The following is a 23171-nucleotide window of genomic DNA, read 5'->3' as shown; positions in this document are numbered from 1 at the left end:
GAGGACGAACTGGAACAAAACTGCAATATACAACAAGTTGTCTGCAGTCGATTGAGCTGTAATCAATGCAGACACACGCATAACATGTTCCTTTAATATTAGTGACCTTGAGTAACTTGTGCGTCAGAGGTCACTACCAGTAGTATTCCTCATTCTAAAGGGTTATTGCTATTTAATGTTAACATATCTTGTAAAAATGTTTAATTCAGAGGTTAAATCATATTTTTTGACATTAATTAAATCATGTTTATTTAACAAACAACCTTATGAAGTAAGCAATACTGAATATATGGTTCCTGTGGATCCTCCACTTTACCCCACAATTTAATTGCTTGATTGCTTATATCATCACAAAATGTAATCTATATTATCACTCAGCAATATATTTAAATGGATATATAGTACATCTAACTTTATCCACATACATACAGTACACTCACATACAGCAATATATATAGCAAATTTCTGCTGCACGATTGTTTTTTATTGTCGCAAAATATAAACTATATTATTGCACAGTCAATAACACTCTATTTTACTCTGTTTTCACTCTATTAACACACTATATTGTTACACACTATACATGTATGTAATTAGATGCAACTAACCCTAAACCAATCCCTAATCCTAATCCTTACATGTTGTTAATTGATATTACACAGTACTTAAATGTATAATTACAATGTAACTAAGACACCTTAAAACAAAGTGTAACCAGTGTAACCTGGAGATTTCCATTGATGTATGGTTTGTTAGGATAGGACAATATTTGGCTGAGATACATCACCCTTTAAAGTTGTCCAAAGAAGTCCTTAGCAACACATATCCAATCACAAAAATAGATTTTTGATATATTTACAGTAGGAAATTTACAAAATATCTTCATGGACCATGGTCTTTACTTAAAATCCTAATGATTTTTGGCATAAAGAAAAATGTATAATTTTGACCCATACAATGTATTGTTGGCTATTGCTACAAATGTACCCGTGCGACTTATGACTGGTTTTGTGGTCCAGGGTCACATATATAAGTACTGGTTATCTGTCCAGGGTGTTTCCCTGCCTATGACCCAAGACGCATAATGTTCACAAATCAAGGGTCAAGAGCCCAACTAAAGCAAACACTGATCTTCATCATGGTAACTTCAAACGAAACAATAAAACAACATCTAAACCTCTGTTAGTTCTCAATAAGAACTTCTGTAGACGAATGACAGAAATAAAGTCAATCTGGTTAATAATAAGTGAAGCTGGTAATGCTGTTTGTGGAGTTGTTTAATCCTCCTCTGCTGAGATCTTGAGAGATTTAATGTCTTCTTTTATCTTCAGTTGATTTAATCTTTTTCTTTTCTTGTTGTTTCTCTTTCCTTCATTGATTCTGCTTGTTAACAGCAGGTGTTCATCAGTGTCTAAATCCACACACATGTTTTTATTTACTGTCATGTGGAGTATATGAGTAAACTAAGGGAATACTGAATAAGGGTACAAGGTGTGATTTGCAACACAGTCTCTGTCGACTTTGAGCTCTGTTAATTCACGGTATATTGCTGTAGGCTACTTTCTCGAAAATGTCAAATATTACCCAGAATGCATTGTTTTCTATGGTATACAACTGTTTTAATGTTACTGTCGAAATTTGGAAGTTTTTTTTACAGCAATTTTTTACAGTGTGGGATAGTCTTCAGCATCCCTGCAAACCTACATAGGACAAGCAGTTTGGATGGGTGAAAATTATTCTTAATTCAATTTTGTAACTGTTCTCACCCTATGTGAGTGTGAAATACATTTTGTGAAATGTGTGTTGTTTTTTTAAATGTAAAAATTACTTTATGTGGTAATGCCTAAAAGAACCGATCAAATATGTTATTTAATATGACATCAATCTTAATAAATTTGATTTAAAGTAATTATTAAAGAGTCAGATCAGCTAGAAATAGTTTTTTGAGGTAACATATCTGTATTTACTTTTTACAGTATATCATTGAAAAGAGCTAATTTTCTCTGTACAAACGTCCAGATTTCCTGTAAAAGTTCCTCATTCCATCACATTGTTTAACACAATGAATGATAGATTGGAGAAAAAAACATTCTGTTTACACAATCGTCCGGCCATAAAGTGAGATTTTTCTTTAAGACATCTATCTCAGGGTCTACAGCAGACTTTGGGAGGAGGCTGGAAACATCCCCCTTAACCATACAAAAAGGTTGAATCCCTGACCATAACCGTCTGCTCATTTTGAAAATTATCACCCCTGGATCTGGATGCAAAACATCTGGACAGCATATCCCAGAGAGCCTTTAAGACGGAGGAAGCATTGAGAGGTTCCACAGAATTTCACTTCAGGATGAACTCAGCACATGTTCTGCAGGCTCTGCGCCTGCTGATGGTTTTCTCCACGGTCAGTGCTCAGCAGGGCTACATGTATGATACCGGTGAGGAGTGGGTGAATACTTGGCGCCAGGGCTTCAACTTTCAGTGTCCCCATGGTGAGGTCTTAGTGGCAATCAAGAGTTACTTCAGTGAGAAAGAAGGCTCGGATCGCCTGTGGAACTTTGAGTGCCAGAGGACTCCCTACGACTGGGGAGAGCCTAGCGAATGCTGGTGGGACGATATCAACAGAGCCGGGATGGAATGGTATGTCTGTATGTATGCGGATACCAAACACAGATCTCTGTAGTTCTATGTATATGCCTTTTTACATTTTTGCTATTGTGCAAAACACATTCGTGAGTATGTTTTGACAATATTCACTCTAACAGACTATGAAAATGACACCTTGATGTTTCAGTCACTATCATTTTTAAAATGTGTTACATAGAGATACATACAGTAGATAGAACTAAACAGAATATTTTTGGCATGTTTGCCAAAAAAAAATCTGTAATAATGCAAAAATGCATCTTTATTAAAATGATTATTTTAGAACTTTGCAGTGTTTCATGTGTCCAGTCAATATATATAAATGAATGAAAGAGAGCTTTAGATTAGGAATAGTTTATTTATAGTTTTTGGACAGTTATTTGGAAGTCATTTTTGATACAATAATTTTTGACATCCTGCTACACAGATATCTCAAATATATTGTTTTGTATGATAACAATCAGAAAAAGACGATGAAATGACACCCTAGTCAATATCATTTTTAATTTGGATTTTAGATAAGGAATATCAGCTTTTGGACAGTTATTTGGAAATAATTTTTGACGCTACACAGATATTCCTTGTGTTGCGAATATTTTTCTGCTGATCATACTTAAAAAGGTTTTGGTTTGCGTATGCTTGGTTTCCACTAAGTAAAGTGGAGAGCTCTCTTGCATGTATGATTAGACTCAGATGTGAATGTTTACTGAAAGCACTAGCTAATGCTAGCTTTCAGTGCTGAGTGCTTGCTTTGACAACACCATGATAATTTGTTTGTCAAGGGGAAAACAATGAAAGTTTCTTAAATAGGACCGGAGAGAGACAAGCAGATGTTTAGACCAATGCAGATTTCATATGTGTCATTTAATCCTTGCCTCAGGTCAGCTGTTCTCAAAAAACCACAAGCCACAGAAGAGATATAATGGCAACACTTAAGTTTAAGAGCCTTGTTTACTGCCAAAATGAAACCTTAACAAGCTGCCACAAATATACCTCAGACATCTTTGAATGCACATTTGTGAATCACTTTAGTACATGACATCTTATTTAAAAAAACACTGTGGCATTTCAAATTTAAGTTGTGTTATATGTTGGACTAAAGGTTGTGGTTTCTTGCTGAAGCACTACAATGTTGCTATTCAGAACATCTTGGATTCATCTAGGTCTGATATTTCTTTTCTTCTAATGAACGGTCCTGGATACACGCTATTTCAGTTATGGTTCCAATATCTGACACATTTTTGAGATAAACATATACAGACACACACAAAGGCATTCCAAAGGAATCTGAATGAGAAATAGAATGTTGAAGTGTCATTTAACTTGATAATATAAATGAAACAACAAAGTGTCTGTCAGCCAGCTTTCATTCAGCTGCACATCCAGGGAGCACAAACACTTGAAATGGGGAAATTAGACTAAATTACTTAGTGCACAGAGCACAGCAATTATGAAAAGTCATTGTGATGATAAACAGTAATTTTGATGTTCTTGTCACATAAACAGGGCTGCACATTAAAGCTTCACAGCTCTGTCACATTCATAAATAATAGTAGGATATGGAAAACATTAAAACATCACAGTCACACATATTACATGCAGTTTTGACTGATTACAGCTAAATCAACTTAACGATATGATTGATGCAGTGTTCTCTCATTTTTGCCAGGTTTACACAGAGACACTAACTTCTCAGAGTGAAATCTGACCAATTAAAGGCTTATGAGACTTGCTTGAACTGCATTGAACAGTATAAGCTTTGTTGTTTTGAACACATTCAGGATTAAACTTTTCCTGGTATGATAATCACATTCTGTACTCACAGTGCTGCAATGCCAGGACACTCTATGAATGGATATTTTCATCATTAATGGCTGCTGCCGTGATATAAAACATAAAGTTCAAACTGAAGGTAAACACCAGTAACTATGATACGCAAAAGCATATTGTGCACTAGTTTAAACATTATACTGGCTACTTTCCTTGTCACACTCACCTTTGACATGCGGCTTTGGAAGAATAAGTATTATGAAAAGATCTGTTCGTCTAGAAGTGACTTTTGTGTTTAACAATGCAATAGTCGTTCCTGCATCTAGACTCTGGTTGGCCACAGGAACGTGAATGTTTGCCCAGAACATTACAACATGAAAAATGATTCAGAGCTCTCTCATGATTTTCCCTCTACTACAATAAGCATAATGTCTTGATATGCTTGCCTTATTTCCTTCCTCCATTTTTTTTTTAATTATGTGATGTATGGTGTAACACAATAAACGTAACTTTGTGATTTTTTTTTTTTTGGCTCAGGTTCTTCCTGTCATGGCTAGAAAGACCCTTATAATGACTTACAATCCATTTGATTCCCATAACAAAAGCGACCTTATTTTACCAGTTCTCCAGCTTGTTAGAACAGGAAAAGTGTGGTTGCTGCGATCAGTCTCTGAGGGCATAAAATAAGCGCCAAGGGCCATTCGGTGTTCCATCAGGTTCTCTCTCCCTATACTCCAAAAGCAATGGGAGAATTTTTTCCAGTGGGTTAATTGGACTCAGTATAGTTTTCCCTGATCTACTGCCCACCTTGTGAGATTTCCTTAGACCCAGTACCAGTGACCTCAGCCCCTGTCTGCTTCTCACTGCTAGAGCTTTGTGGGAATACTGTCTGTCTGTCTTACTGCATGCTGGGAATTTCACAAGTTTTGGACTGATAGCCATGGCCAATACATAAAATACATTGGTAACACTCTATATAAAAAAAAAATCTGTAAAAATAGGACACAATGTACTGTATTAACTTATTTTTTACAGGTGTTTTACCCGTATTTTGAATTTTGAACTTCATTGCGTTGTGTTTTAGGGTTAACGGAAATTTAAAATTACTGGATAATGTTCTGGTAATTTTCTGTCAGTACATTATCTGTTTTTTTACGGATTTTTTTTTATTTTATTTTTTTACAGTGAACATAGAACATATACTTTCAATTAACTTTTGTTACTTAAATTTCTTGATATATATTTTGGTTACATATATATATATAGTGTCGGGGGTAACGCATTACAAGTAACTTGAGTTACATAATCAGATTACTTTTTAAAGTAACTAGTAAAGTAACGCATTACTTTTAAATTTTCAACAAAATATCTGAGTTACTTTGTTTTCCTATGTATTGACTGACAGCTCTCCTAACACATGATGGTTATTGTAGTTCTAGACTAAATGTGAGCATTTACTCATCTCACTTGCACAAAAGCAGTCAGTATTCCACAAAATGTATAAAAACGGTGAAATGCAATCTCAGAAAATTGCACAAACCTGCAATAATTAAATATATTAAATTAAACAAATATTTAATTTTATTTAAAAACAAGTATTTAATCTCACTTTGTTAACCAATGTCTTTGCTGCTGACCTTCATGATCCAATTCAACCATACTAATAAGCAAAAATGACTTTAGATAAACATCACGTTTGTGATCAGCCTGAAGCTTATTCATTTCACTTTTGATGTGAAAGGCCTTTACATTTGACAAAAATAGAACCTTTTGTTGTTATTAAAAAAAACAAAACAAGCAAGCCCAGTAACACAATTAGTTACTTTTTTAGGGAGTAACTCAATATTGTAATGCATTACTTTTAGAAGTAACTTTCCTCAACATTATATATATATATATATATATATATATATATATATATATATTGTCCAAAATATATTTAAAAAAAGTTAATTTTGCATTTGACGGTTTAACCAATATATATATATAAAAAAAAAATTAAAAAAAATCCCTAAACTATACTGTTTACAAAATATAAATTGATTTAAAAAAAAATATAATTTAAAAAAATATTGATTTTAGCCATATGCAAAGTTTTAGCCGGCATGACCTGTAATTTAGACATCTTCTAAATGGAAAATCAGTTGTTAACATTACGTAATTTGAATATATGTCCCTAAATCAAGGACTGTCCTTTAAGAGTATCTTCTTTTTTCTCTCCCTCTTCACATCTGAATTGCACTATGGCATAGATGACATTCTACTGGGAGAACTATTCTGGCTCTAAATCCTATTGGTGGAATGGTTTCCCATTGCGTTAGTGTTGCTATGACAAAAGTCTGGCACTGCTGGTGGCTGGGGAGCAGTGCAGAGCTCATGATTGTGTCCCTGTTGTGATGACAACAGTTTGTATGGGCTATAAACAAGCAGCCACTCTAAATAAACCTGTATTTACAGAAACCCTTAAAAACTACTCTCAGTCTCGCAGTCACCTCAGGGGTGACATTTGAGTATACAAACTTGAATGAAAAGCAACTTTAGTCTTCTAATTATTGACTGGTTAAATCAAATTAGAATTGCTTGTAATGACATATAAATCTCCTTTAGCACACTCCATGACAGGTAAACATCTTTCTACTGTAACAAACTTAAATATGCTGCTATTTATAGTCAAAAGTCAATGTTTATCATACCTGTGGAAGTTTAATTACAATGGTTAAATGTGCTAAAAAAGAAAACTATTATGGATGATGAATGAAAAGTTATATAAGGGTTAGTTCTGGTCCTTGAATCAGATTAGATGAGAGGCATACAAAGAATGCTGATATAGGACCCCAATAGACTGAGAAGTGTCTCGCTGCAGCCTGCAAGGCGGGATTTCTGCTAAAGTGGTTTAGTGGGGAGTCGAGGTGACGTATTGGGCATGTGCGTGGCTTCTGATGTCACACTTGGATGTGGGCGGGGTTGGATGTCCAACGCAGGCCGCAACGAGCCCTACTTGTATAGACTGGGACATTTGACTGTATCATGCATTCCTGGAGGTTACATCATTATGCCAGCAGGTGGCAGCAAGTGAGCTTTAGGAGTCTTTAGGAGCAAGTCATTGAATCATTTTACTCAAACCGATTCGTTCAATTATGCTGATTCATTTAGGAATGAAAAAAAAAAAAACTTTGGCTGCATCCGAAATCGCATTTCTTGAGTAGGCACTTATTTTAAGTAATTACTCCACGACTGCTAAAAAAGTATGTTCTATATAGTATGAATTTATGTAGTATGAATGTAATCCAGACATACTACATTTGCCATGTTATCGTTATCATGTGACCTACCAGCATCAGTTGCGGCGCGTAATTGCCATTCACAAATCCACTCCCATGGTCTAATGGGATTTATGAGTGAGTCGTTTAATCAATCACTCAACCAATTCGATCAACAATGCTGATTCTTTCTGGAATGAAACAAGTTAACTGTTTTTATGAATGAGTCCTTGAGTCATTCACTCAAACGCATTGCATTCAGCAATGAAACAAGTCTTTATGAGTGAATCATTAAATAATTCTGTCAACCAATTTGTTCAAAAATATAATTCATTTAGGAACAAAACCCCACTACTGTGGTCAGAGAATGCTGCGATTTTTCCCTATTTTCATTAGCAAAGCAAAAACCCACAAAATAACTGGCAATATTGTGTCTAAAATGTAAGTTACTTCATATTAACTTCTCATTTATTTAACTGTAGTTCAATAGCAATATCTCACTCTCAATCATGCTGGGGTTTTTTTGTTTTGTTTTTCCTGAATATTTGCATGGCTTGCAGTCAAATGACTCTGATATTCAGGAACAACCTATGGAAAATCCAAAAGATTCATTTCAAGATCTTCTTTTAAAGCCCTGTAATGGCAGAATGGAACAAATGGAGCCAGTCAAAGGGACATAACTAATGTTAATGCATCTTTGTCAGGCACACGTTGTTCTTGCTGTTTTAGTCAGCCCTTCAGTATAAACAGGAAGATGCACACAATACAAGGTCAATAGCTAAAGGCAAGCACACCTCTCAAGATCACATGCCATATGTGAGACAGTTTCTTTTGAATCCACAGAATACACAAATATTCCAAAGCTGTGTTTTGAAGGATTCATATATTTAATAATAACAAATGTTTATTGTTTAGCCTCTTCGCTCTTATAAAAGCCATATTTGTACTGTCTACAGGTCCTCAGTTTGCACTAACAATGGGCTGGTTGCTGGCATTCAAAGTCAGTACTTTGAAGCGGTTCTGGATCGAGAATGGCAGTTCTACTGCTGTCGATATGCCCGCAAATGCCCGTATTCCTGCTGGTGAGTCTTGAAACACCAAATGGTGTCCTAATATACTCATACATTTACTATAAACCTCAACACAACAGATTATTTACTGTTATAAATATTATGATTAAGTGTCCTCTGAAAATTAGATTAAATTGGACAATAGGATGTCTTTCAGATCATTTATCTATAACCTTCCTTTTAATTGCATTTTTGTGGTTTATGCACAGGAAGACATCTGATGTTCCAGAGTACCACAGAGAAGAGGGAGAGATGGTAATTCCCAGTTACGGCTACTTCATAAGGGGGGCTCAAACTACATTCAGTGGTGTACTGAGGTTTGTGAACACTTCATCTTCCTTTCCATTTGGAGCTGGAGGTTTTGTCTCTAATGCATTTATGTCATAATAACATCCATTTTATAATAAATGGATCCATTTATTGACTGTTAGTTAATACATACAAAATTGTTTTCCTTTTGTGGGAGCTAACAGCCTGTTTTTTCAATGCTTTTCAGGGATCGGCAGTGGAAGTACATCTTGTGCCGAATGACAGACTTTGATTGTCAATTTGAAAATTTCTAAACTGCATTAATCACTTAATGTCCTTATCGACACATCTATGCTAAATGAGCACATGAACATCACCACAAGAGCATTTAGAATAGCACTCACAGAAAGCATATGACATACTCCAATTTTTTATTAGCTTTACAGTTTACAAATTATTGTTTTGCTCTGTTTGTAAGTCAGCATGGGCTGCCATGTTCTCATATTTTGCAGTTATTTCTGTTATTTCCATGTTTACAAATAATTTGTAATCATTTTAAAATATAAAATATCCAACAAAAAGGGACAAAAACATTTTTATATTGTTGTGTATTATAAATAAGCAGCACATACATTTATGTTATGCAACCATGTAATAAAAACTGCATGAAGTTAACAGTAGTGAACACTTTGAGTATCACTCAACACTTATATAGCAAACGTAACAGTTTACATTACATAACCATTCTAATAACACAGTCCCACTTTATATTAGGTGGCCTTAACTACTATGTACTTACATTTAAAATAATGATTTGATACAATGCACTTATGTACATACCAACGCTATCTCACGAGTCACGACCAACTCGTATGTACGAGGTGGCCAATTCGTACAAACTCGTACGACCTCACTAGTGCAAATTCATATGATTTGTGTAAACCCCAGTAATGGGTAGGTTTAGGGGCAAATTTGGCAACTCGTATAATTAGTACGATTTAGCAAAAAACGTACAAATTCGTACGAGTGAGCTCGTACAAATTCGTATGAATTAGCCACCTCGTAAAATACATACGAATTGCCGTGAGTTTAGTACATACATGTTTTAGTGTTTAGTACATACTTATATTTTAAAAAATACCTGCATGTAATTACATCTGTAATTAACTTCTGTAATAATTACACTGTTGACCCAACTAACCCTACCCATACCACCAAACCTGTCACTAACCGTACCCGTATCCCACCTCAATAGCTGAAAAGTGTTTTTCAATACAACATGAACACAATAAGTACATTGTACTTATTTTTTTGATGTAGCCTAAGTACATAGTAGTTAAGGCCACGTAATATAAAGTGGGGCCAAAAATACTTTTGCTGACTGTTTAAAATTCTATCTCCAATGCATTTTTGAATGGTTGTTGTAGAAGTTCAAAATACTCTCTCAAACACTTGAAGCCTTAAAACATGCTGAATTCTTTGGGAAAATGTGTTGAACTAATAAAGCAAAGGTTTTTCCCATGGTCTGCTTGTTTTTTTGTTTTTTTTTTCTGCATTGTGCAACACTCATGACGGCTGTTTACTTCTTCATCCCTTTTCCATCTGTTTTCAGCTTTGCTTGAACAAGTGACTTATTTCTCCAGTGGATGTGGCCAGATTACATCTGATCTCTGTGTGTATATGTTAATGTGCACAGATGTATTTGTAGGTGTTTATAAATACATAAATACATCTTCTACTGCTTTTTGAGCTATGAGAGTGTATGCAAAAACAGTGCTGTAATTCCTACAGAATTATGTTTTTGCATTTCTTTGTGTGTATATATAATATTTCAAAGCTCAAATCTGCATTTTTGGTGAGCATAACATACATTTTAAAAAAAATTGCAATGTATAATTACTGTATATTTCAAAGCAGACATCACTAAAAGTAACAATATAGCTTTTAGTTCATTAATAGTGTCAGATGTTAATTCAGTTCAGTCAAGGATTTGTCCGACTGATTCAAGCAGACAACTCATCTTTTTAAATTATTCATTAAAAGAACCAACTCACAAGAGTCATTCATTTAGGAATCAGACTACTCTTGTCACACTATGTTTTTGATTTGCTAAAAAACACCAGCTCAAGAGTCATTTGTTCATGAATCAGACAACACTTATCATGCTGTATGTTTTTGCGTGGAGCCCACAAGGACAACTCGGTAGAAAAGTTCTGCCATTTTAGCATGGTACACAGTCTTTGTTTTGCATTACATCCAATAAAGATGGCACACTCAAATTCTGAAATATGATTTTTCTTTTACTGTGCTGAAGATCCCCTGCTGCTGAAAGGAGGTGCAGGAAACACTGATGTGTGTTTATGCTTGGCCTGGGTGTGTCTTTCTTAATGAGTGAGACAATTATAGCTTGGATAAGGGTGTTGGGATTGAGATCGTGCCCGAGACAAACACATGCCTCTTTGTGTTGAATTAGCATGTAAAACATGAAGTAGCCTAGATTGCAGAAGATTGTAAACATTATTTACTGTGGTCTTTGCATTTGTATGTTTTGTCAGAGACCAGGGCCTTTTATGAAATATAATAATGTAACACTTTACAATAAGGTTCATTAGTTAAACATTAGTTAATGTATTAACAAACATGGACTAACCATGAGCAGTACATTTGTTACTGTATTTACTAATGTTCGTTAATGTTAGTTAATGAAAATACAGTTGTTCATTGTTTGTTCATGTTAGTTCACAGTGCATTAACTAATGTTAACAAGATTTTAATAATGTATTAGTAAATGTTGAAATTAACATTAAAAAAGGTTAATAAATGCCATAGAGGTGCAGTTCATTATTAGTTCATGTTAACTAATGTAGTTAACTAATGAACCTTATTGTAAAGTGTTACCTATAATAAATATATATACACATATATAATTTCGCCTCCTTTTGCTCTCACTCAGCCCTGTATGTTTAAGTGAATGGGGTTAAGGAGAGGGTCATCAGAGCCAGAATCTGTCCAGCAGTCCTTCAACTTCCTTCTACTGTAGACGTGGTTGGGTGTAAGCCAGTGGCTCTCAACACTGTTTATTTATGGCAGCTGCTGACTTGAGGCATGGAGCCAAGCATCACAAAATGTCATGGCTGTACCCAAGTCAAGCCTTCTCTTCGGGGACAGCCAACATCGTCCGTGACTTACTGTGCACATCTACAGGAACACACCACTGCAGAGGGGTCAGCAGGTCAGGCCACACTTTCATTCAGGCTGCTCTGCCGTTTTCTTCCGACTTCTTTCTTTGTGAGTTTTAATTATGCGGGATTACATACATGCACTATCAATAGCCAATTCTGCTTGAATGGCAATGTTGTAATTATGGTTGTTTGCAGGAGCGAGAATAAAACTTTGTTAGAATGGTGATGGGTTTTGGAACCTGCGCTCAGCTGTAATTATGGGATAAATTTGATGAGACGCCACATTTAAGAGCAGCAGAAAATAAACAGATGCTAAATCCGATAAAAGCGTTGAAAAAAATGGCGACTGTGAGGGTTTACTAACAAGCAGATGAAGCAAGAGGATGTTCCAGAAGAGGTTAGGTTAACATTAGTATTTGCTTTTGTGTACTGTAAATTGAAATGCAGGTTTTAAATGGATTTTTAAAAAAAAAGACATAGAAAGGAACACTATGTCTTTCTTTTTATTATGTCATGAACTTCATAATTGCCATGTGATGAACAAGATGATGGAGGAAGTTGTAGTGAATGCATTTTATTACAATCAGATACAAAGGATGTCGATGAAGAAGGAGAGTATCAAAGTAACATGAAGCTTCGAATAACACCTTCAATAATAATCTTTCCTTGCAGATCTCTTAGAAAAAGAAGAGGGTTGCATGCAAAGCATGCGGGTCATACTCAAACGAGACAAGATAATGGGGGTGAGTTGAGGATGAGTATACACTGTGTTTCAAATTATTATGCAAGTGACATATCAGTAGGATTTCAGTACAATAAACATTCAGATTTTACTTTGTCAAAGAAAGTGTTTGTTTGTTTTATTTTCCATATATTTTTAGATAACTGGTATCAATCCCAGACAGGTTTGTTGAATAGTTTGCCAAGTCTACTTGGGTAAATGGAAACCATATTTAAAGAGGTTGTTTCTCATTATTAAGCAAGTCACAGTTCTTATGCAATATGGTGAGGAAGAAAAATCTTTCTAAAGATGAAAAGCATGAAATGGTGCAATGTTGTGCAAAAGGCAGGAAAACAACTAATATTGTGTGAAAACTGAATGGAGATTATCGAACTATCATAAGATTTGTGAGTAATTTACAACACATGAGAACTCAGATAGTCAGATAAAGGCTTATTAAGGAAAGTTTCTGTCAAAAATAAATTTGCATTAAAAGGACTATAAAAAGGCCAATGTTGAGCAGCAAACAGGTATTTAAAGCTGCTGGTGTCTCTGGAGTCTCAAAACATAAAATGCATGACCAAGACACATGGCAAACATGAGGGCTTATGCTGCATTCACGCCACCTCGTATTTACTGTTTTTATACGTGCAGTAAGTTAATGGGTTAAAAAAAAAGAAAAGAAAAGAAGAAGATATATTTAGTGTCATAAAATATATCTCAAGTAATTCATGACTAAAAGCATGTGCAGCTATGCCAATTAACCAACCCCACCAACAATAACATCATAATATAAAATAAAATAAAACAGAAATATTTAAACATTTACCATTTTGCAAAAGAGGATTGTTAGCATTTAGTGCATTAGGTATCATGAAAAAAAAAAAAAGATAGTTATTTATTAATATAGTTTAATGTTTTTTTAGAAATTGAATTGAACTGAATTTCTTTATTGTCATTGTATGCGTACAACTTTCATTGTATCCGCCATTGTACCGAAATTTCACATGCAACTTCCACACTAGATGCAATGAATAAATTAATTAAAAATAGATTAATAATAATTGGTCATTGTTAGTTCATAAAAAAATAGAGCACAGCTCCAAGTCTGTACACTGTAAAAATTTATGAAAGTCATTCCTAGAAACCCTTGCGTGACACAGAACATGACTATATTTATATATTTTTAAATAGTTTTGTTTCTTATCTGTTATCAGTAATGTACATGTGCCTTACCCTGATGTTATCTTTGTGTTTATGTCCCTTTATGAACAGGCCGCTTACGTTGAATTTATCATGTGGCTTTCTGTTTTACTTCTTGTATTATGGTGCTTATCAGTAAATTTTAAGGTAAAAAGCAAAAAAGATATTGGCAGTTCAAGTAGATAGAAATATTGGTAACACTTTACAATAAGGCTCATTAGTTAAACATTAGTTAATGTATTATCTAACATGAACTAACCATGAGCAATACATTTGTTACTGTATTTACTAATCTTCGTTAACGTTAGTTAATGAAAATACAGTTGTTCATTGTTTGTTCATGTTAGTTCACAGTGCATTAACTAATGTTAACAAGATTTTAATAATGTATTAGTAAATGTTGAAATTAACATTAACAAAGATTAATAAATGCTTTATAAGTGCAGTTCATTATTAGTTCATGTTAACTAATGAACCTTATTGTAAAGTGTTACTGTAATATTAAGATTATATCACTTAATGAAATACATGGTTATAAGTTGCAAAATATAGAGGCACCAATATTCTATGTCGTAGGACTGAAAAAAATATTTTTCACTATATTTTTTATGGTGGCTTTTTAGTAACCACACCAGTAACAGTGAAACAGCATAACTTCTGTTTATGTGTTTCATGTCATGAGGTAAGCAAACAATGACAGTATGTGAACTATCCCTTTAAAGGTTTAACCTCATCAGCTGAGCACAGGTTGATCTTGCTTCTTTTCTCTGTTGTTCAGCAGGACAAAAAGAAGATCTAAATGGCTGAAGAGAAAACAGGACCTTTCCAAGCTCCTACTGTGGTATAGGTCAGTGTAAATACAACCATCCCATTATTTCTGCAGGAGTATATATCCACTTTCAACTCTGAGGGTCTAGGTTACCTATTAAAAATACTACACCCCTAACCACTTCAATGTGTGAACACTTGCATAAACACACAGACTGCTGAAGTTTAAGTGGCTTCCACTATAAGTTTTGACAACGACCTCTGACAAGACAATGATAATATTTCACAAAAAAAAAAAAAAAAAAAAAAATTGCATTATTGAGATCTGGTAGGCCCTGGGAATCGACCTTTGTGACCTCTTTGGTAACCTCTGTGGTTAATAGTGGGAGTAAGCTGGATGCCTGAGTCACTTGTGTTAATGGTTACAGAGCAGATTTAAGCTCAACCAGGAAACCTGACTCTGCTGACCTTACATACTCCACGATCCCTCCTCTTTCCTCCTTTCTGTCCTCCCTCTCTCCTTCCTCCCTCACCTTCTTATTCCATTGTTCTTTGTGTCCAGTCACAAGACACGTCCGTAGTACAGGAAAGGTGAAAGCCAAAATCCTGCCTGATAATGTCTCATTTCCAAGCTGTCATCAAGTTTTCATTGCCTTACGCTCATACCTGTACGACAACACAAAGATACAAGCTGAGTACACAAGAATATGCCACACACCAAACCATGACCTCTACGTTTCAAGGTCAAATTTCAAATTCACACAAGAATCAATGATTCTGATCTTTGTTCTTGTCATTTCTTCTCCTATGCTGTGCTCGTTCTTCCTTTAACTGACTAGAAATGTTCTTTTTTTTTCATCAGTGAGCTGAGACCTTGACAAAGTTCAATGACTTTAAGTTCTGTACTTCAAGGCGTGTGTTCACGAGAGTAGGCAGGACTACAGGTGACTGAACTATTTCTGAGAAATCTGTCCACATTCTTTTCATAATTACTATAGGAATACCTGGATACACTCTGAGTCTCCAGGAATTGCTTGTTTTCTGTGAACAGCATATTTAAATTTTATTGCAGACTATTTACAATGTTTTAAAGGGAACAGAACGCGTGAAGTATGTTGATTTCGGTCCTTTGATAGAGCTTTGCATATCAATAGGTTGTTTCCAAATGAGTGGTTTGTGAATGTTTTATTCACAATCACATCTATCTAAGCAATGTCAGCATTAGGTCACATCTATTGTAGTCCTTCGGGAAGCAGCCTGCTGGTGCATTCTGGGAAACAGAGAGGCCCCTAGTTATAAGATGAACCAGTACTGCCTGTTTACTCTCAGTGTGATTTGAGAGTCATCTGACAAAGGGCTTATTATTAGGGGCTACATTGTGTAGTAGTGACTGCATGGTTGCTAGATTGAAGTGCATGAATCACAGTTTTACAGCCTGTGATGGCACAAATAAATGAGATGCTGTGACTAATACTGCCCCAAACTAATCCTTATTACCCCAGTTTTGCTATTGTGTTGTCACTAAAGAATAACGGTGATACCTTCCTGATTTATTTATGCTGTCAGGTAAGAATTTAAACAGCATTTAAATAGAATATATATTTTTAATCAGGGTGAATGTAATATTCTTGTAATAGTCTATTTTATTTATCTGTGAAAATAGAAAGCATTTTATTATAAAGACAACATAAAATTAAATCAATACAAATTATTAAACTATTTTCTGAAAAAATATACTATATACTTCTTATACACTATATACTTTTTCTACAAAATGCTCAATCATATAAATATTAAAGACAAACCATTCAAATGTTTGAAAGAAGCTTCTTATGCTCACAAAGGCTGCATTTATTTGATCAAAAACTATAGTAAAAACAGTAATAATGTGAAATGTTATTACAGTTTAAAATAACAGTTTTCTATTTTAATATATTTTAAAATGTAATTTATTCCTGTGATGGCAAAGCTGAATTTCGAGCATCATTACCCCAGTCTTCAGTGTCACATGATCCTTCAGAAATCATTCTAATATGCTGATTTGCTGCTCAGGAATCATGTTTTATTACTATCAATGTTGAAAACAGTTGTGCTGTTTAATATTTTTAAAAACCGTGATACATTTGTTTTTCTATATTCTTTGATAAATAGAAAAAACAGCATTTATTTGGAACATAAATCTTTTGTAACATTGTAAATGTTACTTTTGTTTGATTTAATGCATCCTTGCTGAATAAAATATATAAAACTTTTGAACGGTAGTGTATTATCAGTTAGTTTCAAATTTATGTACTGATTTTCATAATACAATCATTGGGCAAAAGGATGACAGTAATGATTCAAAGCTCCCTATAGAAACAACATATGCGCAAAGAAATATTTTTAATCACAAAACTTTGTATATTTAATCAAAAAACACAATTTTTTAAAATGTATTATACTTCATTATTTCTCAGTTTTGATTCCTTCCTGCGGGATCCTTAAGGATTTGCAGGCTCCAGTTTGAAAACGCCTGTGTTAGGTGTGAGAGACAGTGATGTCAATGGAAACAGTGGCAGTACTTTGATCCTGCAACACTTTATTAAAACTTCACTCTCAAGGCATGGGAGTCCATGACTGGTTTGCGTAATGGAGTAGGGGGGTGTGAGGGAATTTCAGGGTGTTACTAATCCAATGCTTTGGCTGTGAGCCCATGGAAAGACAGCATCTCCATTTTCCCAGCATGATCTTAAACTAAACTCATCCCTGTTCTCTTACCAACTCTCCCTGCTTATTTATTCCTGACCAAGCAACCAACAATAGAGTCCATGTATCTGGTTTAGCTCTATTATATACAGTATGTTCTATTAGCTCTAAATTCTGGAAATTTTAGGTTAAACACAAGCAGTTCATATTCTAATATAAAACTGACTTTTAAAGCAAAGCTCAAAAATGATTTGTGTTAATGATTAGTTTTTAATTAGTCATTTGTATAGGTTGAATATTTTGAATATGCTTTCGGGAGGTCTTGCTGGTGTTTCAAGGTTACTTACAGGCTCGTAAACTCCTTATGCCTCTGGGATTTTTCCAGCAGTAGGCTACAGAAAGTCACCTTGTAGCATGCATCGTCCTCTTCTGGACACAGTTTGAATAGGGCACTTGGACATTCCATTCTCTTTAATGCTCAAAACCGCTTCACGTGACCTTTTGTACCCTTATGTAACCCTTTAAATACAGGTTAGCCTGCGAGAGACAGATGATGTTACTGTCTGTCACTTTAAGTTGAGCAGCTTTCTGTCAGCATGAATGCTGTGCAAAAACTTGTGAGGAAGCTTTTATCCTAGTCAAGGATTCCAAATTTTGGATCACTTGACATATCCGGACAGCTGTACACTTTAAAAAGCTTACCTTTTATAATCTGTATCCACATTATAAGGAACTTCTGGAGAACATCAGGGTTGGATGTGTTGATTCAAGACCCCAGTTGAATCTGTACTTCCTCTGAAGCAGTTAAAACAGTTTGTCTTCCTGTGTGACCTTACAGAACCCCCATTATCCTCTTACTTCCTCACAGGAAAACAGAAAACAAATTATCATCTATTGTGCCTTGAATTAAAGGAATATTCAGAATTAAACTCAATTTACAGAATTTGTGGCATAAGTTTGACTACCACAATAAATAAATAAATAAATAAACAAACAAATTCCATGTATCCCTCCTTTTCTTAAAAAAAAAAAAAAGAGGAAAATTATGGGTTTTAGTGAGGAACTTCAATGGAAGTGAATAGGACCCATTGTATTTTTTGTTGTTGTTGTTGTTGTTGTTGTGCCACAACAGGACGTAAACAATATACACATTTGATCTGCTTACTAACCTTGCCATGACAACTTAATGATGTGAAACCCTAAAACAACTGTAAAAATAACAGCTTTACAGATCAAATAACTGACAGTTTTAACAGAAGAATTAATGTACGTACATTTATAATAGTATAAATGTCACAAACCTGCTCCTCCAAAAATTAGCCCTATTCACTTCAATTGTAAGAGCCTCATTGTAACCTCCACTTTTACTTTTTTTAAACAAAAGGAAGGATGAGATGTACACACAGACACATATTCAAGCAAACTTTGAACTGCTACATACATTTATCTTTCTCCGCGAATCACACAATCTGTCCATACTGTCATACTCTTCCACATTCTGCTTGTCTGCCTAGTGAGAATACATACATGTCTTAAAAATAGGTTCTCTGATTACAGCGAGAGAAATCTAGGCAGATGCACTCGCTCTCTCCCAGGTGACCCCTGATGGAAAACCATGTCTGCTCAGTCAGACATAGAAACAAGTGTGACAAATGTGATCTCTTTAGCAGCAATGAGAAAATTTTTGCTGAGGTCTCCTGCTTTTCTGATTTTTCTTCTGTAAAACCATATCACATGCATTTCCTAGTTTCTTTGGTGTCTTTTTTATTTATTGTATTTCGAAGTATTGGAGACAAAGTTGATACTTAAAGGAATACTTCATCAAAAAATGAAAATTTTGCAGCATTTACTCACCCTCATGTTGTTACAAACCAAGGCTTTCTTTCTCCTGTGGAAAACAAGAGAAGATGTTTTGAAATAAAATTAGACCCCATTGACTTTCATGGTATGGAAAAGCATTGTATGAGAAGAAAGAAGGTCATAAAGGTTGGGAATCACATGTGGGTGAGTAAATGATGACAGAATTTTCACTTTTGTGTGAACTACCCCTTTAAATGAAATTTAATTCCATTCAGTCTTAAGAGCTATGAAAGAGCAACTTCTAATCTGGCGTGTTCCAGGGGTGGGGGGTTGATGGGGGGGTTTGAGTGGGTTCCTTCCCCCTCAGTTGGGTTCCGGGGGTGGGGATGGGGGGTGTGGGGTTTGAGTTGGCACCGCAATATGACAGACAGGGCACTTTACTATTAGCGATTAAAGGGGCAGGGGCTCGAGCCCCCCTGGCCCAACCGTGCATGCCACTGTAATTAATAACGTTTTCCTCTAGGGTTCCTTTCTTTATTTTCATTTACTTCACTTCTTCTATACTTTGTCCTTCATCCAGGCATATTTCATTATTACAGTAAAACTGCAACTCCAGAAACATAAATGAATCTGCTTTCTTTAATCTATACTTCTTCCCATTTCTAAACCCATTCATTCATCCCTGTCAGCGCACAGTCTTTGTGTTTAATGCAGCTCTTCTCTGGCTTCTTATGCCTGTATTGGCTAGCTGACGCTGTGTTGAAGCTGAGGAAACATAAAAGACTAAGTCTGATCCCAGCAAACCAGTTCATTCCAGTGAAAGGAAGTGTTAGTCACATACCCGGTATTTATTGCAAGCCACCTCACTTGACAAACAAATAAAAAGAGCTGTGGCTTTAGCTAATTTAAAGGTAAAGTGTGTAATTTCTGTGCAGCTAACATCACCTAAAAGAATTACAAAAACCATGACTATTTTCAAACAGGCTTCGCCAAGTACTTCCACTGCATGCTATTGTTCTCTGCAAATTAAGCTGGGATAGGAGAAAGCATTTAAACATTTAAAAAGTTATACATTTGACCTTTTTTATTATTATTATTTTACCATCAGAATCACTTTCCATACCAACCCACAATTGGGTGTGAGAACAACAGATAACAATTTTCCCAGCACAATTATTACTAATTATTGTTAATTTGGGGCCAGAGTGACAAAGAAGCCTCTGTTCTTTAAGAGAACATGGAGGATTTTCCACTACACCTAACTACTGTGATTTGGCCTTGTGTGTTTTTTCCCACATATTTACTGGAAATATGTTCCGCAAATCAAGAAAGGCTGGTGTAAGTAGTCATAAATCTCAGAATATAAGTAAATACACATTGTATAAACATACTGAATCCTTAAATCCATATGGGCATGACATGACATCACAATGTATGTGACATTGTGCATTTATCTTACACATCTTAAAGGGATAGTTCCCCCAAAAATGAAAATTCTGTCATCAATTACTCACCCTCAGGTTTTTAAAATTGTATAAATTTCTTTGTTCTGTTGAACACACAGGAAGATATTTTGAAGAATGTGGGAAATTGAAAAGTTCTATGGAAGTCAATGGTACCCCAAAGCGGCCTGGTTACAAACTTTCTTCAAAATATCTTCCTTTGTGTTCAGCAGAACAAATAAATTCATACAGGTTTGGAACTACTAGAGGGTGAGTAAATGATGACAGAATTTTCATTTTTGGGTGAACTATCCTTTTAATGTTTTACTTGTGACTTCCAGGAGTCGTCACACTGACAGGTGCTGACACAAATGAGCCAATGCTGCTCTCTTCCTTTCTCTACCTCTCCTCTCTCATGTTTGAAGTCAGTTATTTATAATCTATTTCTGTTCTTTTTCTCCTGGCTTATCTCTGCTCTGTATTTGCACTTCTGGTTCGACTGTTTATATCAGTGCAGTGGTACTATAAATCCAAAGCAAAGATGCTGGTCTATTTTATAGAGCTGTATATTACTGGAATGACCTTTCAAGGTCCATGAAATCAGAAATTTACCCTATTTTTTTCCAAATAAACTGTAATAAAAAATGAGAACATGCATATTTAATAAAGGTGCACAGGAGGCTGGTGGTGAAAGATTAGCATTGTCCCATTTTGTAGTATTTCATACACAGAGCACAAAATGCATTATAAAAATAAACGTTAATGAGAGAGTGAGAATAAAATGACATGCATCAGTCGAATACGAGTTGTTTTTAGCTGAGCATTCAACCACCACATCAATTTATTAATGCTCACTTTGAGTGAATTTACTACCCTCCATGACCTGTACAATATTACAACTTTGCATACTATTGTCACTATTCATTGTTTGCATGAATGGTAGAAAATTATCTTTTCAAATTAGATTAAAAAGCTTGAAAGAGAAAATGTTAGGCAGTTGCTTGTACCATTGCTAGGTGGATGCTATGGTGTTATGGATGATTGCTAAATTGTTACTAAGTAGTTGCTAGGGTGTTGCTATGCAGGGTATTCTGGGTATATAGACAGATAGATGGGTAATTATTACACATACAGGTGCTGGTCATATAATTAGAATATCATCAAAAAGTTGATTTATTTCACTAATTCCATTCAAAAAGTGAAACTTTTATATTATATTCATTCATTACACACAGACTGATATATTTCAAATGTTTATTTCTTTTAATTTTGATGATTATAACTGACAACTAAGGAAAATCCCAAATTCAGTATCTCAGAAAATTAGAATATTGTGAAAAGGTTCAATATTGAAGACACCTGGTGCCACACTCTAATCAGCTAATTAACTCAAAACACCTGCAAAGGCCTTTAAATGGTCTCTCAGTCTAGTTCTGTAGGCTACACAACCATGGGGAAGACTGCTGACTTGACAGTTGTCCAAAAGATGACCATTGACACCTTGCACAAGGAGGGCAAGACACAAAAGGTCATTGCAAAAGAGGCTGGCTGTTCACAGAGCTCTGTGTCCAAGCACACTAATAGAGAGGCGAAGGGAAGGAAAAGATGTGGTAGAAAAAAGTGTACAAGCAATAGGGATAACCGCACCCTGGAGAGGATTGTGAAACAAAACCCATTCAAAAATGTAGGGGAGATTCACAAAGAGTGGACTGCAGCTGGAGTCAGTGCTTCAAGAACCACTACGCACAGACGTATGCAAGACATGGGTTTCAGCTGTCGCATTCCTTGTGTCAAGCCACTCTTGAACAACAGACAGCGTCAGAAGCGTATCGCCTGGGCTAAAGACAAAAAGGACTGGACTGCTGCTGAGTGGTCCAAAGTTATGTTCTCTGATGAACGTAAATTTTGCATTTCCTTTGGAAATCAGGGTCCCAGAGTCTGGAGGAAGAGAGGAGAGGCACACAATCCACGTTGCTTGAGGTCCAGTGTAAAGTTTCCACAGTCAGTGATGGTTTGGGGTGCCATGTCATCTGCTGGTGTTGGTCCACTGTGTTTTCTGAGGTCCAAGGTCAACGCAGCCGTATACCAGGAAGTTTTAGAGCACTTCATGCTTCCTGCTGCTGACCAACTTTATGGAGATGCAGATTTCATTTTCCAACAGGACTTGGCACCTGCACACAGTGCCAAAGCTACCAGTACCTGGTTTAAAGACCATGGTATCCCTGTTCTTAATTGGCCAGCAAACCCGCCTGACCTTAACCCCATAGAAAATCTATGGGGTATTGTGAAGAGGAAGATGCGATATGCCAGACCCAACAATGCAGAAGAGCTGAAGGCCACTATCAGAGCAACCTGGGCTCTCATAACACCTGAGCAGT

General features: G+C 35.5%; 1 protein-coding gene and 1 long non-coding RNA gene across 2 annotated transcripts in view; one reads left to right on the top strand and one right to left on the bottom strand.

The window, feature by feature from the left end:
* Window positions 1–2174: 2174 nt before the first annotated feature.
* Window positions 2175–10516, top strand: dpt (dermatopontin). The gene is made up of 4 exons (XM_051897123.1): window positions 2175–2637; window positions 8630–8755; window positions 8953–9060; window positions 9240–10516. Exons 1-4 carry the CDS (start codon window positions 2348–2350, stop codon window positions 9304–9306), a joined length of 591 nt encoding a protein of 196 aa, XP_051753083.1. The 5' UTR covers window positions 2175–2347; the 3' UTR covers window positions 9307–10516.
* The window catches only part of LOC127514350 (uncharacterized), a 16542-nt gene continuing 2780 nt past the window's right edge, over window positions 9410–23171 (bottom strand). Inside the window, exons 2-6 of the long non-coding RNA XR_007930608.1 lie at window positions 19406–19439; window positions 18993–19061; window positions 18254–18408; window positions 17899–18088; window positions 9410–15532 (exon numbers count right to left, since the gene is read on the bottom strand). This is a non-coding gene — a long non-coding RNA (uncharacterized LOC127514350). The remainder of the gene's footprint in view (window positions 15533–17898; window positions 18089–18253; window positions 18409–18992; window positions 19062–19405; window positions 19440–23171) is intronic.

The sequence above is a fragment of the Ctenopharyngodon idella genome, chromosome 6 (assembly GCF_019924925.1).
Source record: "Ctenopharyngodon idella isolate HZGC_01 chromosome 6, HZGC01, whole genome shotgun sequence".
Taxonomy (NCBI): Eukaryota; Metazoa; Chordata; class Actinopteri; order Cypriniformes; family Xenocyprididae; genus Ctenopharyngodon; species Ctenopharyngodon idella.
The sequence above is the reverse complement of the archived record's forward strand: the minus strand, read 5'-3'. Positions and strand labels throughout refer to the sequence as shown.